At 38.4% G+C, this 15,789-nt stretch overlaps 3 protein-coding genes across 3 annotated transcripts; all 3 read left to right on the top strand.

Moving 5' to 3' along the window:
* The first annotated feature begins 663 nt into the window (after nucleotides 1-663).
* angptl4 (angiopoietin-like 4) lies at nucleotides 664-5,146 on the top strand. Its single transcript, XM_017496253.3, has 7 exons — nucleotides 664-1,222; nucleotides 1,636-1,746; nucleotides 1,848-1,914; nucleotides 3,235-3,348; nucleotides 3,572-3,667; nucleotides 3,837-4,115; nucleotides 4,217-5,146. Exons 1-7 carry the CDS (start codon nucleotides 719-721, stop codon nucleotides 4,381-4,383), a joined length of 1,338 nt encoding a protein of 445 aa, XP_017351742.1. The 5' UTR covers nucleotides 664-718; the 3' UTR covers nucleotides 4,384-5,146.
* Nucleotides 5,147-9,079: 3,933 nt separating this feature from the next.
* si:rp71-39b20.4 (potassium voltage-gated channel subfamily V member 2) lies at nucleotides 9,080-14,137 on the top strand. The gene is made up of 2 exons (XM_017495197.3): nucleotides 9,080-10,473; nucleotides 12,791-14,137. The coding sequence occupies exons 1-2, from the start codon at nucleotides 9,160-9,162 to the stop codon at nucleotides 13,073-13,075; spliced, it is 1,599 nt and encodes a 532-aa protein (XP_017350686.1). The 5' UTR covers nucleotides 9,080-9,159; the 3' UTR covers nucleotides 13,076-14,137.
* A 349-nt stretch (nucleotides 14,138-14,486) lies between these two features.
* On the top strand, nucleotides 14,487-15,403 carry insl3 (insulin-like 3 (Leydig cell)). Its single transcript, XM_017495266.3, has 2 exons — nucleotides 14,487-14,723; nucleotides 14,846-15,403. Exons 1-2 carry the CDS (start codon nucleotides 14,537-14,539, stop codon nucleotides 15,064-15,066), a joined length of 408 nt encoding a protein of 135 aa, XP_017350755.1. The 5' UTR covers nucleotides 14,487-14,536; the 3' UTR covers nucleotides 15,067-15,403.
* Nucleotides 15,404-15,789: the final 386 nt, after the last annotated feature.

Below are 15,789 nucleotides of genomic sequence, written 5' to 3'. Positions count from 1 at the left end.
GATGTTACTAAAGATAAACATTTTAATAAAATAAGCACGCTGAACACTTCTCCTTTGCACTTATCTTCATTTTTTGTTTTACATAATCATGAAAATGGCTGTAATTATTTTTTAAAAATCACTTTAATTGTAGAAATGTGCATTGTAATTAAAGTTGTTGCTTCTGTGTTATATTTCTGCTCGATTGTGACATGTTTTTACATCAATCTCACTGTTACCTCAAAACACAAATCTGTGTTAACACAAAGTAAGTAAATAAATGTTCATTTTGTGGTTTACGTGCTGTAAAGAACACAAGATCAAATAAGTTGTTTCAACATAAATAAATTCAAAATTATATATTTAAAAAATGTGTAACATTCAAATAATAAAATTAAAAATAAATAAAAATAAACATTGATGATAAACACACACACACGCTCAAAGGAAAACGGTATCTGCTGCTTTTCTGTTAGTGAGTGACCTTTCCCCTAGTTCACACACACACACACACACACACACACACACACACACGGCACAGATTTGTGTTTAAATCTCGCGAGATGTTGATCATATAAACCTCTGCATTGTTGCGTCAACGAGTACCGAAAGAGTTAAACACTGTGAGGAAGAACCGGCCAATCAGAGGCTAGGAACCGAGCACAGTGCGAGTATAAATTAAGCAGAGTCCTGCTCGAGAGAAACACGATATTTGGAGGTATCTTACATACACAACGAAATGAAGATGAAGCTGTCGGAGCTGTTGTGCATCACGGTGCTCGTGAGCTCCGGTTCTGGTTCCCCGTACGAGCGAAAAGCTCCTGCAGGAAAAGAGAAGCGCGTGCAATATGCCGCTTGGGATGACGTCAATGTGCTCGCGCACGGCCTGCTACAACTCGGACAGAGTCTGAAAGAGCACGTGGACAAAACAAAGGGACAGATGAGGGACATTTCTGTCAAACTCCGAGTGTTTAACGGCAGCGTCAGTGAACTCGCGGCACTGACACGGCGTCTGCACGAGGAAAGCGAGACTCTTAAAGCACGAGCGCAGAGTCTGGAGGAGCGCGAGAACCGGATCCTCAACATGTCCTCCGACCTGCAAGAGAAAAGCGGAGAGCTGCTGAGGGACAGACAGCGCGTGCATGACAGGATCGGTAAGCTGGAGGAAAAAGTGGACAACATGGTGCAGAGAGACAGGCACGCGCTCACGAGCGGCAATCACAGCGACGCGCGCGCCATTCAGGTACGTTTATCTTTGAACAATGAAACATAATTATTGTCAAATGACACTTCAGTCCACCTGCAATGTGTGTGCGTGTGTGTGCGCGTGCTCGCGTGTGTTGGCAGAAGCGTACGTGCGTGTACGTGCAGATATATTTTTACAGAAGAACAGGGTGAAATTGAATACCTCCTGTCATGATTATATTGTAGAATTCAGATCAGTGTGTAGAGTTTCAGTCCTGAGTCACACTGCAGCTGTTTTAATGTTTACAATGATTTTAAAGGTGATTTTTACTCTGATGTCTGCTCTGTGTGTGTGTGTGTGTGTGTGTGTGTGTGTGTGTGTGTGTTTTCATCACTCAGTTGTATTAATTATTCTGGTGTATTCAATAAACCCTCACATTCCACATCTTTTATTTTATAAATTGTTTTTAGTTGCAGCTGGAGGCACAGAATCAGCGAATTGATGAACTTGTGGAAAGAATCAAACAGCAGCAGGAAAAACTGGACAAACAGAACATTCGTATTCGAGCGCTGCAGAGTCAAGTGAGTTATGTTTAATAGTTTCATTGAGAAATGATTTAAGTTAATTCATCACATTGATATCACAATCCTGTTTATGTGATAATTATTTCTGTGGTTTACAGATCCAGATGAGAAAGGAGAGACTGAACCCGAGTGCTGATGAAGTTCGGACTGAACAACAGGACACCGGTGAGTTTTACACCACACAAATAATATATAGATATTATTATAATTAATTACACATTGTATTTGCTGGTATAAGTGTCTATTACACATTATTACAGTTACACATCATTATATCGTGTGACTAATGAAGTGTACTAATCAAAGTGTACTCACACACACCCATAAACAGTAAAATAAAACCCACCCACTTATATCTGTTGGACCCCTCTAGAGGGGTGCCAATACTTTGTGCAGCACAAAAATCAGTTAAAATACACCTCTTAGGTGGCCTGATAAAAAGGAACATTTAATTATTGTTTGTAGATGTTTAGTAGGTAAGAATGAAATACTTTTGAGTTCAGATGGTATTATTTAATAAATCAAAATGAGTTGTAAAGTATCCAAATAGGTGAAAGTTGAGGCATGTTGATCCGATCTGCAGAGACGCTGAGGTTTAGATCAGATTTCTGGCTCTGATCCAGATGGGAACACAGATGAAGATTTTTGGCTCATGAACTTTGTACAGACTTTCTGCCATTTGAGGAGATTTCATTCTTTCACAAAGAAAAGTGCAGTCACTTTCTCCAGCAGTGTGACCTATAGCCTAGATCTGTCTCATACACACACACACACACACACACACACACACACACACACACGGTCTCCTTTGTAATAAAGCTGAATTGGATTATGCAAATGTGAAAAAAATGAAGTGTCTAAATGGAGTTGTGTAATTATGAATCAGATTAAAATACTTTCAGTTCAGTGACTTACACAGCGAGTTGGGTGTTTAATGGTTTTAATGGTGTAATTGGTGGTGTTTAGTAGCCTGTTTTTTCCATTGTGTCTCCTTGAGGCTGCATCTCAAATGTCAGCACTCGCTGTTCACCCGCTGTGACGTCACACACACACTGCTGTGCACGTGAAAGAGGCATGACTGTGTGCGCGCGTGTGTGTGTGCATGTGTGTGCGCGTGTGTGTGCGCGCGCCCACGCACGTAATGAACAGCAGATGAGGGAAGTCAGCTTGGGAACTAGGGGAAAGGTCATGTTTACACACTCATTGCTTCCAAATGGGAATCTCCAAATTGCTGCAAAGGAACAATACTGCATGTGCATGTGCACACACACACACACACACACACACACACACACACACACACACACACACACACACACACACACATACACAGATTTTAATTTGTCCAGTTAACCTAAATAAAAATCTCACACTTAAGATTTTTACATATAAGCGTACACACACACACACACACACACACACACACACACACACCTATCTGTGCTGAAATGTTATGTTAAACGTGTGTTTAATGTTATTTTGCAGCAACAGCATCAAATTGTCACGATGTGTTCCTACGTGGAGAGACAACAAGCGGAGTTTATACGCTGCAGCCTCGTGACTCGCTGCCACTCCACGTCTACTGCGAAATGACTTCTGGTACGAATGCAAACAAATCAGCCAAATAAATAAATCCTTTAGAGGTTTTGCACTTAAAATCTAATTCTGTAAATAAGCACGAAGCCCTAACTACTTTTTGTTATTCAGTTAATTTTAGTAGCAACAAAAATGGGAATAAAAATCAAAATAAATACGAATTAATTGTCTACAAACATAACAAATAATAATTGTACATGTATTACTGACATGTGTGGGTGTGTAGATGGTGGCTGGACCGTTATCCAGAGACGCCGTGATGGATCTGTAGATTTTGATCAGCTGTGGAACGAATATCAAAACGGATTCGGAAACCTTGATGGTGAGTTTCTGATCTGAAAACACAGGAAGCTTTAACAATTAGCATTTAGCCTGTGTTAACATTAACATTATCTCAGATTTTACTTTACTATCAGTTAAAGAATTTCAATATTAATCTGATCATAAGGAATCTCAGAGGCTTTTAAAGTAAAATCGTCTCTAATGTGCAGGTGAGTTTTGGCTCGGACTCGAGAAAATGTACCGTTTGACTAAAGATGAAGATTTTATCCTGAAGATTCAAATGACTGACTGGAGAGACGAGCATCAAAGCGTGCAGTACCGTTTCCGTCTGAACGGGGAGGACAAGAATTATTCTCTCCAAATTCTGGAAAGTCCTGATGGTAATCTGGAAAGTTCTTTAAGCACAGAGTCGTCCAGTCTGCCATTTTCAACCCGCGACAAAGACAACGACTGGAAATATGACTTCAACTGCGCCAAACATCTGTCTGGTGAGCAAACCTAACCCTGAGATGACCGTAATGTTCGTCTGCACCACTGTAGAGAAACAGACTGAGCTCAGCTCTAACATGTCATCGTCTTCTCCTTTCAGGTGGCTGGTGGTTCAGTAATTGTGGCCGTTCCAACCTCAACGGCAGGTATTTCATCACGCCTCCCAAACAGAGGCATCAGAGGAAACAGGGAATGTTCTGGAAGACCTGGCATGGTCGATATTATTCTTTGAAAACCACAGTGATGATGATTTCACCTGTTCGCTAAATACAGTTAACGTTGCAAACTGTAATGGCGACATTACGTCTGTAAAATAATTATTCCTGAAGAATTTATTGGTGCTCAGAAGGTCACACCAGTCTTTTGTTGGTAAATTTGTAAGGATAAATTTATTTATGAATCTGATAGAAGGCAGAAAGCTAAAAAGTCAGATTCCAGTGTTGAGCTGACACCCAGTTCTGCGTGTCAGAACGATTCTGGAGAAATTCTCAAATGCAGAACACCTCAGAAAGCTACAGAAAGGTTAGAGTTCATTTTCAGAGGGTTCTTAATAGACTGTTTACAAAAAAACAATGCTCATGGACCAAACAGCAGATTATCTGATTTAAACCACCAGAAATGGCATTATTTAAAGGCATTTTCCAGAGAAAAAAATCAAAAATAATTATAAACATAAATATTTAAAATGCGAATTCTTCACAGGAGTGTTATTCAGCGAGTTTGAACCTGTGCACATTCCAGTGCACCAACTTTCAGTCACATTGACTGGTGTTAATATTTTACTGCTGTTTTCACTTTAAACATTGAAATGTGTTTGCGTGTGTGTTTATAATTGTGTCAGTGTTGTATATTAATGTTATTTGATGTGATATGTCTTATTTTCATTATAGTTGTGGTTTTAACATTCTTTGTACATTTTTATTTTCTTCCATAATTTATGTTTGCAAGATATTCCATAGTGTTATCATTTTTTTTACAGGAGAATTTTTGGTCTCAAGCAGACCAATAAAACTTATTTTTTAAAACCCTTCTTGCTGCCTCTCTAAAATTTATTCATCAGCAGGGGGGCCATGGGTGGGGCAGCGGGGTGATGGGGGAGTGACAGTCACGGGTGGGGAGTTTGGGGGGTGATGGGAGAGTGAGGGGGATTGACAACACAGGCATGAACATGTACACACAGCATGCTCGCTGTAGACATGTTCACTCACACACTCCGACTTCTCACATGGAATCAATGATAAACAGTTTCATCTGTTTAAATGTAAAACCAAAACTTATACCCAGCAATTACACATAAACTCCATCAGATTAACGCCTTAAACGCTTATTCTTACATCCCTGGGTCTGTTCAAGGCTCACTGCTATTTTCTCTATATATGCTACAATTATTCATAGTTATTAGCTTTCACTGCTATGCTGATGACACAGTTGTCTGTTTCAGTGAAGTTGAGGAATGTGTAATGGACATTAGACACTGGATGTTGAGTAACTTCCTCCTACTTAATTTTCACAAAGAAGTATTTCCACTAGGACCACAGGTTTCTCACAAGCCCCACCCATCCAGAAGTCATGGGTCAGGGTAGTGTATAATAATAATAATAATAAATGATAACAATATATTATTATTCAAATCCTTAATAACTATGTCATCTTTCTATTATCTCAGCTGTAATCCTGAGATAACAGACAATCCAACACTAAACACACACTTTACTGAGTTCTCACTTTGATGTGGATGATGCTGATCATCAGTGTCTGTCTCGTCACCTGAGGCAAACATTAAACACAAGCCTCATCGTCATCACTTCACAACACTAATCTCTGTTCCTAATAAACAGATCAGAAAGACTTTCATTCAGGCTGCACAGATTTATTTCTGTTAGGGTTAGTCTGGATCCTCTCAAGGTTTCTTCCTCATGTCATCTCAGGGACTTTTTCCTTTCCATCCTCACCTCTGGCTGCTCATTAGGGACAAATGTATCAATTTAAAATATAGATTGGAAATTTATATATTTCTGTAAATCTGCATTGTGCCAGTGTCAATTGTAAAAATCGCTATACAAATAAAACTGAATTGAATTGAATATTTGCTGTTTTCACGAAAGTGGGAGTCCAGAAGATAAATGTTCCTCGGCTGGGGAACATTTCGAGCAACTATTAGTAGCAAATGTATGGAGAGGAAAAAAAGATCATTGAATTTCAAATGTTTACATCAGTTTCACACAAATGAAAAATATGACATCAAAATAAATTCATCTCACACTTTATTTAACTTAAGTTTACTTGGTTCCATGTAAGTGAATGAATTTACATTAACACAGTATTAAATGCAGTTTGCTTCTTTTGTTTTGTACAGCTAACATGATTTGATCATGTGTATTTAAAGCCCTGGGGGTTCAAGCCCCAGCTGCCAAGTTGCCACTATTGGGCTCTTGAGTAAGGCCCTTAACCCTCTCTGCTCCAGGTGGCCATATCATGGCTGGCCCCTGTGCTCTGACCCCAACTTCTGGGGTCAAGCTGGGATATGAAAAGAAGTAATTTCACTGTGCTGTGACAAATAAAGGCTTCTTCTTTTGATAATGATGTGAAGCAATAGGAGCATCGTGGACATTTTACTGAACTTATTCCTGTTTGTTAAACTGGCTGCTTACACAACATGATCTCTGAAGTCAGACACCAAGGCAAGGTTAGAAAGGCTCTTACCCACACAGATGACTTAGGAAAATTGGCTTAATCAGCATGTATGTCTTTGACCATCACCTTCCATGACACTTGATGTTTCCCACATAAAGTTCATTATTCACCTGCTGTGTTCCTGTGTTTCAGTTATTTACAGTTAATTCAATTAAATTCAATTAAATTTTATTTGTATAGCGCTTTTTACAATGGACATTCTCTCAAAGCAGCTTTACAGAAATATATAAACACGGTATACAGATATTAAAAATGCAAATTTATCCCAATTGAGCAAGCTGGTGGTGACAGTGGCAAGGAAAAACTCCCTGAGATGTTAAGCAGAAGAAACCTTGAGAGGAAGCAGACTCAGATGGGAACCCGTCCTCATCTGGGTAACAACGGATAGTGTGAAAATAAAGTTCATTATGGTTTTATAGGAAGTCTGTTTGGCCTTACAAGCAACCATAGTCCCAGCAATCTGGAATTGGAGTAGATGAGAGCTCCATCCAGAGGTAGGACACGCAGGTCCGGAGAGCAGAAAGGATCAGGATCTCTAGTATCTCCATTAAAATCGTGTGTGGTTCGACAGAAGGAAAGAGGGAGAGAAGAGACTGTTAGGCCTGTGCTTACACTAACAATATAGTTTGGATTACTTCCACCTTGTTGTAAATGCTCAAAACTGCGGCTGGCGCTTACAGCTGTCCGTCTCTCACGACGACATTAGCTTAAACCTCCACGGGTTACAGTTTATACTTAGCCCTTTTCAAGCTAATGCAAAACAACAAACGCAGATAACCTAGCTGCACTTCACTTAAATCTACGGTTCACAAAATTACTGAACTGCTAATTGCACACAACTCTTCGCTGAACAAAATTATATTTGTGCCACTACTGTAGCAGTACTTCAGTCTACAAACATCGTCACCTCAACGTTAAAACTCCATTTTCTTTTCCCGCTCTGCTCCCGCGTGTCATTCCCTCCAAATCTGCTTCACCTGTCCTCCAACTCCTCCCTCTCTTTTCTCCACTCCCCAAACAAAGTTGATCTCTGATTGACTACGAGTATAATTAAACAGGAAACATATTGGCTTAGACTACTCCACTGAAAACAAATTACAACTCACCCTAAAACAAAGGATTACGTGAAATGTAGTTTTCCATTGAATTTACCCAGATATGTAGCAAGCACGCCATTTATTCAGCTGCATTTTTGGGAGGTGCCTACATTATTATTATATATATAATAATTATTATGCAACAATAATAATAATAATAATAATAATAATAATAATAATAATAATAACACATTGCTAAGCAGTTTACAGCAGAAATGAATGTGGTAATGGTTGTAAAAATTAAACAGCAATTAATTATTTCTACAGACTTACTATGCTAGCTGTTTTAGCTGTTAGCTGAGGTATTACACTACCATCCAGTACACTAGTACGCTCCATTTTCCCAAACATGGTCAGTGATGTAACTCGTTTTCTGAAACACCAGATGGAGCTGTTGGATTATCATAGCTATTAAAAATACTGTTGTGTCAGTAACATAAACATTAGCGAGTGATGCTGTTGCATAATTAATTGCAGCACTTTTCCTCCTTCTCTCAAGTTCCTGCAGATCTTTTTGTTCTGATTAACGGTTAATGAATGTTCAACAGTATTGAGCTTCTCAGCACTCGTCTACATGACCAGTATTTAGTACCAGCTGTGATGGACCCATCTGCCCTTTTAAGTAGGCTTGGGAAGTATTTCTGTATGACTAACTCTGGGTTTATGTTGGTGTGTATTATCTTGTTTATTGGACCAGAATGAAAAGGGTGTTAATGGGGTGATTCAGGATTTCAAGTTTTACCCCTGAATCTTAATATGACTTCAGAGCAGAGTATCAGGTTTAGGCAGTGTTCTATGTGAACGATAAACAAATGCACAAACACTTTGCAAATATTCATGCCTCACAATGCAGCAACAACATGTGCACTTAATGAAGTCCAGGAAAAATAACTGTAACATGCAGGGGCAAAAATGATACACAGTACAGTAAAGAAAGGACAGATCTAGAACTTTAATGCAGCTAAATGTTGATGATCCTTTAACATTTACAAGGGTTTGGCCCTCAGTTAAAGCTGTTGAACTTCTGTATTTCCTGTTTGAACTTTAAATCACTGCACTAATCCTCATGGCTGTATTTTTAACTCCAAGAGATTAAGAGTGTGTGAAGTGATTAAATCCCCTGCTCCTTGTCTTCTGTTCTGAATTCTTCATCTTGCAGACTGGAGACTGGCTAAAAATTGCTTTAGACTGTGTTTTGATTTCTTGCTCAAATAATCTGGACATCTAATAGTTTTTCTCAAGACCTGCAGTTATGAACCAATCGAGACGTCAATTCAAACAGCTGATAAAGAGGCGATCGAGTCTTTTCGCTAGCGTTAAACTCAATACCAGCTTCTCACATAGCATCGAGGGAGAGGACTGTGCTTTTCCTTTTTCACAGGACAGTTCTGTTAAACCATGGACATCAATGGACAGACTCGACAGTCCAGCGAATAAAGTAGAAGATTTAAAAAATACAAGTAAAGAAAATAAATGTAATGAAACAAAGCCACTACACAGGCATTCAGGAATGCTAAGCCTTAATGTAGGTGGAAAATTGTTTCATCTTTCCAAACATTTAGCCATTAAATATCCTCAATCACGAATCGGGGCTTTAGCTGTGTGTTCAGATCCTGTAAAGCGTCTGACACTCTGCGATGATTACTGCGTGATCAAAAATGAATTTTTCTTTGACCGAGACCCAACGTTCTTCCACTACATCTTCCACCTTTACTACAGTAACATGCTGTGGGTGATGGAGAGCGTGTGTCCCATTCACTTTGAGGAAGAAATTGAGTTTTGGGGTTTAAACCTGAATGACACGCCTTGCTGCTGTCGAATCCTGTACGAGGAAAAAGTGGATGAAATTCGAGACCAGCTTAAGGTGAATAAAGAACTGATGGCTGAAATTGAGCCTGTTCACAATGATGAAGGATTTAAAACAATGTTTCTGGGTGATTTTCGTAAGACTCTTTGGGATTTAATGGAAAATCCATACTCGTCAGTGGGAGCAAAGTTTTTCGCTGTGTTGTCCACCACCTTTGTGCTCATCTCAATTGTGGCCATGACTCTAAACACAGTGAGTGAACTGACAGAATATAAAATTTATGGAAGAACCTACATGGAGTTTGTTGAAATCATGTCAATTCTCTTCTTCACCACTGAGTATTTCCTTCGTCTCTTGACCACCTGCAATGTGAAGAATTTCCTGAAAAGTGGCCTGAACTTTGTGGACTTGGTAGCGGTGATGCCATATTTTATCCAGCTGGTGTTTGAGATGTTTTCTGATCAGGAAGATCTCAGTGTTCAAGACGACCTCAAAACAATGGCACGAGTGAGCAAAGTCAGCAAAGTACTGAAAATTGTCAAATTGATGAGAATTTTTCGCATTCTAAAATTAGCAAGACACTCAACAGGAATGCGAGCTTTTGGTTTCACTCTGCGTCAGTGTTTCGAGCAGGTGTGCTGCTTATTTTTATTTATTATTATGGGAATCTTTGTTTTTTCGGCTCTAATGTACTCGGTGGAACAGGACGTGATGGGAACTCCGTTCAGCAGCATTCCAGATACGTGGTGGTGGGCAGCAGTGAGTACACACGTACTGACAGGACACACAAAACACACACCCTATTAACAGATCACACACATTCTGTACATATGTACAAGAAGATGTACAAGAAGATATTTATTATTCAGAAAACCCACTGGTAAAGAAAAAGACAAACAGCATTAAACATAAAATAACTATAAATCTGTCATCAATAAATGCTCAGATAATTTGTTTCGTTTAGCATATCTAGCTATAGTCACCTAGCTAATGTTTTTATACATTTAGCCAGCCAACTTACCTGATAAAGTGCTCATTACAGAGAAGAGATTGTTTTGTTGGTATCCAGTTTTATTGCTTAATTGCTGCTTAGAAAATCGCTTAGCAATCAGGGTCTTTAATAATTTAGTAAAATTTGAATATATATATATTTTTTATGTTTATACCATATCAGTAACTTCAGAAACATTCTGTCATAAATATGGTGCTGTGATCATACAGTGACGTCATATTAAAAAGATCAATATATATTGAAGGAAACTGGACTAAACAAAACACAGGTAAGACAAAACCACTCCAAATGAGACTGCTAGCACTGAGCAGGTGAAACAGAGATGATCAGAGGGCATGGTCAAGTCAGGAGCTGGAAAAATATCCAGGCAGTTTTATCCACATGAAAGCGCAGACTGAAAGGAACTGCATGATAGCACTTTACACTACAACACTGCATCACTGAGGAGGCTCTGAAAAATGTCAGACAGACATGTCTGTCTTGTCCTCTCTGTTGTAGCTGTTCCAAATTAGGGGAACCACGTTCTTGGGAATTTGCCAGTCCCTGCTGCATGCATACTGTCTGTCTGATTGAATCTATAAAGTGTGCATCTGCTCACTTCCAGAACTTGTTCACGTTGTTGTTGATGGAAAACACCACCATGGTGTTTAACCCTTACCTACTCCATAGTTCCTGAAAATCCCACATCACTACTTACCCAGCTTTCATTTCAAGGATGTATACCTGATAACATTGAGCCTTGTTTTTCCGCCAATCTTTCACTCTCAATTTCCTGCTCATCTTCACTACTTCTCTTTTTGCAGGGAAGCCACTTAAGTGCATGATGTGAAGGAGAAAACACCCATCCATCCATTGTCTGTACCACTTATCCTACACAGGGTTGCGGGGAGCCTGGAGACTATCGCAGTTGCGTGTTTCTCCTGTACCCTCTCCTGACCACTCTTTGGTTTGGGTTTTGTGGATACCCGTGTTTGACTGTGGTTGTTGCTGTTGTTGTTGCTTTATTTGTTGTTTTAAATTGTATAAGAAAGCCACCATATAGACCATCCATACAACATTTAAAAACTGCCGAGTGTCACGTCGCAAGATGTAAGGGAGTAGGATACGGAAGCAATTGCAGTTAAGAGCTTTTATTAAAATCCAAAACGTGGAACAGATGCGTGGTCAAAAACAGGCAGTGGGTCAGGTGATTGGCAAACAGGCATGAATGGGGCAAATCAGGAATCGAAGTCGCGGTCACAGAAAACAGGTTTAAAACACAAAACGAGAAACATGAACTATGACTATGAAATGGGAAACCACCAGCGTGGACAAAGTGAACTAATCTAATGTTAACCTAAATAATCTATATAACTATATCTAATACCCCATGCCGTGTACTGGGAGGTGCGCGGTATATATATCAAACATAATCAGCATTATGTGCTGGCAGCTGAAAACAATAAAGGCAGACCCCCGAACCACAACCAATAACAGAAAAGGGAGAAGACAGAACAGAAACAAAACAAACGCACGTGTCCATAGTAAACAATGTCACAGTTGTCAACATTCGAAGCACGAGCGCTCGCGCGCCTTGCTCGTGCACGCATGCGCCCTCCAGCTCTCCAAGCGCGCTGCCTAATGGGGAAACCGTGACACCGAGGATAACAAACACCAAAAAGCCTTAGGTTTATTTCCATCATTATTGATCCTCATGGTTGATGCTGAAATTGTTAATGATGCCCTGTGTGTGTTTATTATCCACTGATCTGATCAAATTCTGATACTTTAGTTGCAGAGAGAAAATCAACATGTTGGATCACTCAAGTGTAAAAATTGAAATGCAGCCACTAAAAATCACGAGGCTCTGCGTTTTACTTTCTTCCAGTTTGTGTGCTTAATAATATTTTGAAAATAAACATTTACCTCATTTGGCTGATCCTTTTCCCCCCAAAGCGTCTTAAAATCGAGACAGGATATAGCTAAACTGTTGAGGGTTAAGGGCCAACCATAGCAGTTTTGTCGTGCTGGGATTTGAATTAATTAATTATTGATTATTTGTTATTTCTTTTATCTTTCCTGCAGGTGAGCATCTCCACAGTGGGTTACGGCGATGTGATTCCAGTTTCATTTTCTGGTTGTGTTGTGGCATTCGGCTGCATTTCATTCGGGATTATTTTAAATGGAATGCCAATTTCTATACTCTTTAATAAATTTTCAGATTATTATGCCAAACTCAAAGCACAGGAATATACCAACACTAAAGTCCAGCACAGTCTGCACCTCAGAAAACGCCTACAACGAAAGTTTGAGAATTGTTTTAATCCTCAAGACATTGAAACAGACAGCGAATTTCAACCTCAAAGATGAAACTTTACACAGTGGTTTATTATAATCTGATCGAATGGGTTGATCCTGAATTTCTGTCAGTAGTGTTTAATCATTATTAAGTGCTTTAAAGCAAATATTCACTTTAATAAAAGTTCTCATTTTGGTTGTAGGTAAATATTTGTGGTCAATAAGTTATTAATGTTATTAGGTGTGTATTAGGTGTATACTAATCACCATCATGATGTTCTCAAAAGTTTAATAGAACTTATTTTGAAATAATATAGTAGATGATATTTAACACATCTATTAATGTAAGTCTTAAAACTGAACATTTAAACATGCACCAATCTTCTTTGTGGAGATTTAATTTATGTCCCATACAGTCGAAGTGATTTAAGGATAAAGTGTTAATCAGCTTTAAGACTTAATGCATTAACGGACGAACTGGTGAGTCTTTAACAAAGCCTGCAGTGTGAAAATTTCTGAAAATGTCTCACACTTAATAAATAAAAATGTCAGTAAATAAAAGGGTTTTTTTTTAACTGAATTTCAAATTTTTTTTGTAATTTGAAAGTTATAGCACTATACCAACTCTGTGACCTGAACATTTTATATTAAATTTCAAATTAAATGACATTTTGTACTCCTGAACTCCTGACATTTTCTGGTGTTTATACACACACACACACACACACACACACACACACGCACGTCCTGCTGCTCTGCCCTGGAGATGTCCCTTACCTGCTCGTTATTTTTTGTTATTAATAAACCTGTATTTATCTGTGTAGCTCTTTATCATGTGCTTAGCTGATTTACTGTGTGCCAGTGTTCAAGATGTTTCTACAGTGCATCCGGAAAGTATTCACAGCGCTTCACTTTTTCCACATTTTGTTACAAACAATACCCCATAATGACAACATGAAAGAAGTTTGTTTGAAATCTTTGCAAATTTATTAAAAATGAAAAAACAAAAAAAGCACATTTACATAAGTATTCACAGCCTTGTGCCTTAAGTGAAGCGCTGTGAATACTTTCCGGATGCACTGTATGTCTGGTTCTGCCTGGAAAACTCTCTCTGTGTGAATAAATAGAGTCATGAGGTAATGTGCAGGTGCAAATTATTGACTTGAAATTAAAGGGCTCTCCACATTCGTACTTGTTATTATATGCTCTCTAAAAATGCCAAGAAAATAAAACATTAAAACAATGCCTCATCACAATGTCTGACATTTTTTCCTCTGAGTTCTCTATGAAGTTAGTCAGCCATTAAAATCTCAATGTTAGTGTCCCTTGACCTAAGACAGTAAAATAAATCACCTCATCTTTATCTACAGCCTTGATGAACTTCAAAGATCAGAACATGATTTTCTATTTTGAAGGCCAAGTGTAAAAGCATCAGGCATGTTGGTGATATAAAACCCATCAGATACTGAAATGATCACAGAAACTCCAGCACTGCACTGAAACCATTAACGGTACTCTTTAGCAGAAAAAAACATGAATATTAAATGGATCATCACTCTCACGGTTCTGTTCATTTCTGAGAATAATGGGATTTCAGGAAAAGACGTGCGAGTGAAACTTTGTGGCCGTGAGTTTATCAGGATGGTTGTGACATTGTGTGGAAGTTCAAGACTGAGACGATATGCACCTGAGATTAACCCTGTGTCCATCAGTCCTCACGGTAGGTCTTTCATCTTTTATGGCAAATTTTGTAAACAGTTTAATATAGAGAGTTTAAGATGTGATGATTCAAAAGTCCTCCATTTAAATTGATATTTAAATTGATACTTTCTTTTATTCCAGCAATTCAACACAACAGTGATCTGTTTTTCAATCTGACACAAAGTGAAGGTCAAACAAGTGACAACTCTCCAGAGAAAGTGTTGACGCCTTCATTATCATTGTTTCTCAAAGTCATGGAGTCTGCAGAACATTCGAGCTCCAGGCTGCAGCGTGACGTCGGTCCTGCAGGAGTGTGCTGCAGATCCGGATGCACCAAGACCGAGCTGGTTCAATACTGCTGAACATAAACACTCAACACTGCTGAACATAAACACTCAACACTGCTGAACATAAACACTCAACACTGCTGAACATAAACACTCAACACTACTGAGCATAAACACTCAACACCGCTGAACATAAACACTCAACCCTGCTGAACATAAACACTCAACAATTTATTTGTTTTTATTTAATTGTGATGATGTAATCAGAAAGAAACCCCAGTAAGTTTATATAAATAAAAGGGAATATGCATGTAGTTCATATATAACACTGGTGTTTTGTTTGGTTGTAATTTATTGTCCTATTTATTTTTAATTCATTATCTGATGAACTAATAAAACTTAAACAAATCAACTACAAGCATCTGAATTAATTAAAATGATATTTTATTTGTTTTCTGTCATTTGCAGCAAAAACAAGTTCACAATATCTCAGGAAATTTTTCTGTAAATAAATTATTGTGTAATTATTGCTGTTATTGTAAAGTTAAAATACATATAAAATGCAACATAACGCCTTTCCATTTTTATATACACGAATCCCTCAGAAAAACAATAACAAATGTTTATATTAAATGATATGCAATATATATATATATATATATTATTGAGATGCATTGAAATCAATATTGGTATTGCATATCTGCCCGATACTGAGCTCATTTACTTATTGATAAATACCCAGTAGCAGGTGATGCTGCACTTTATTTAAAATCACTAACAGTAAATAAAGAGCTAAAT

This window comes from Ictalurus punctatus, chromosome 20 (assembly GCF_001660625.3).
Source record: "Ictalurus punctatus breed USDA103 chromosome 20, Coco_2.0, whole genome shotgun sequence".
NCBI lineage: Eukaryota > Metazoa > Chordata > Actinopteri > Siluriformes > Ictaluridae > Ictalurus > Ictalurus punctatus.
Note: the sequence above shows the minus strand (reverse complement) of the source record. Positions and strands in the feature narration are given on the sequence as shown.

Bases quoted from the DNA above. Each gene is read 5' to 3' on its own strand.
- angptl4 (XM_017496253.3), top strand. From the start codon at position 719: ATGAAGATGAAGCTGTCGGAGCTGTTGTGCATCACGGTGCTCGTGAGC. The intron at 1,223-1,635 runs GTACGTTTATCT...AATTGTTTTTAG, and splicing joins GCGACGCGCGCGCCATTCAG to TTGCAGCTGGAGGCACAGAA. The intron at 4,116-4,216 runs GTGAGCAAACCT...TTCTCCTTTCAG, and splicing joins CTGCGCCAAACATCTGTCTG to GTGGCTGGTGGTTCAGTAAT.
- si:rp71-39b20.4 (XM_017495197.3), top strand. From the start codon at position 9,160: ATGAACCAATCGAGACGTCAATTCAAACAGCTGATAAAGAGGCGATCG. The intron at 10,474-12,790 runs GTGAGTACACAC...TCTTTCCTGCAG, and splicing joins ATACGTGGTGGTGGGCAGCA to GTGAGCATCTCCACAGTGGG.
- insl3 (XM_017495266.3), top strand. From the start codon at position 14,537: ATGAATATTAAATGGATCATCACTCTCACGGTTCTGTTCATTTCTGAG. The intron at 14,724-14,845 runs GTAGGTCTTTCA...CTTTTATTCCAG, and splicing joins TGTGTCCATCAGTCCTCACG to CAATTCAACACAACAGTGAT.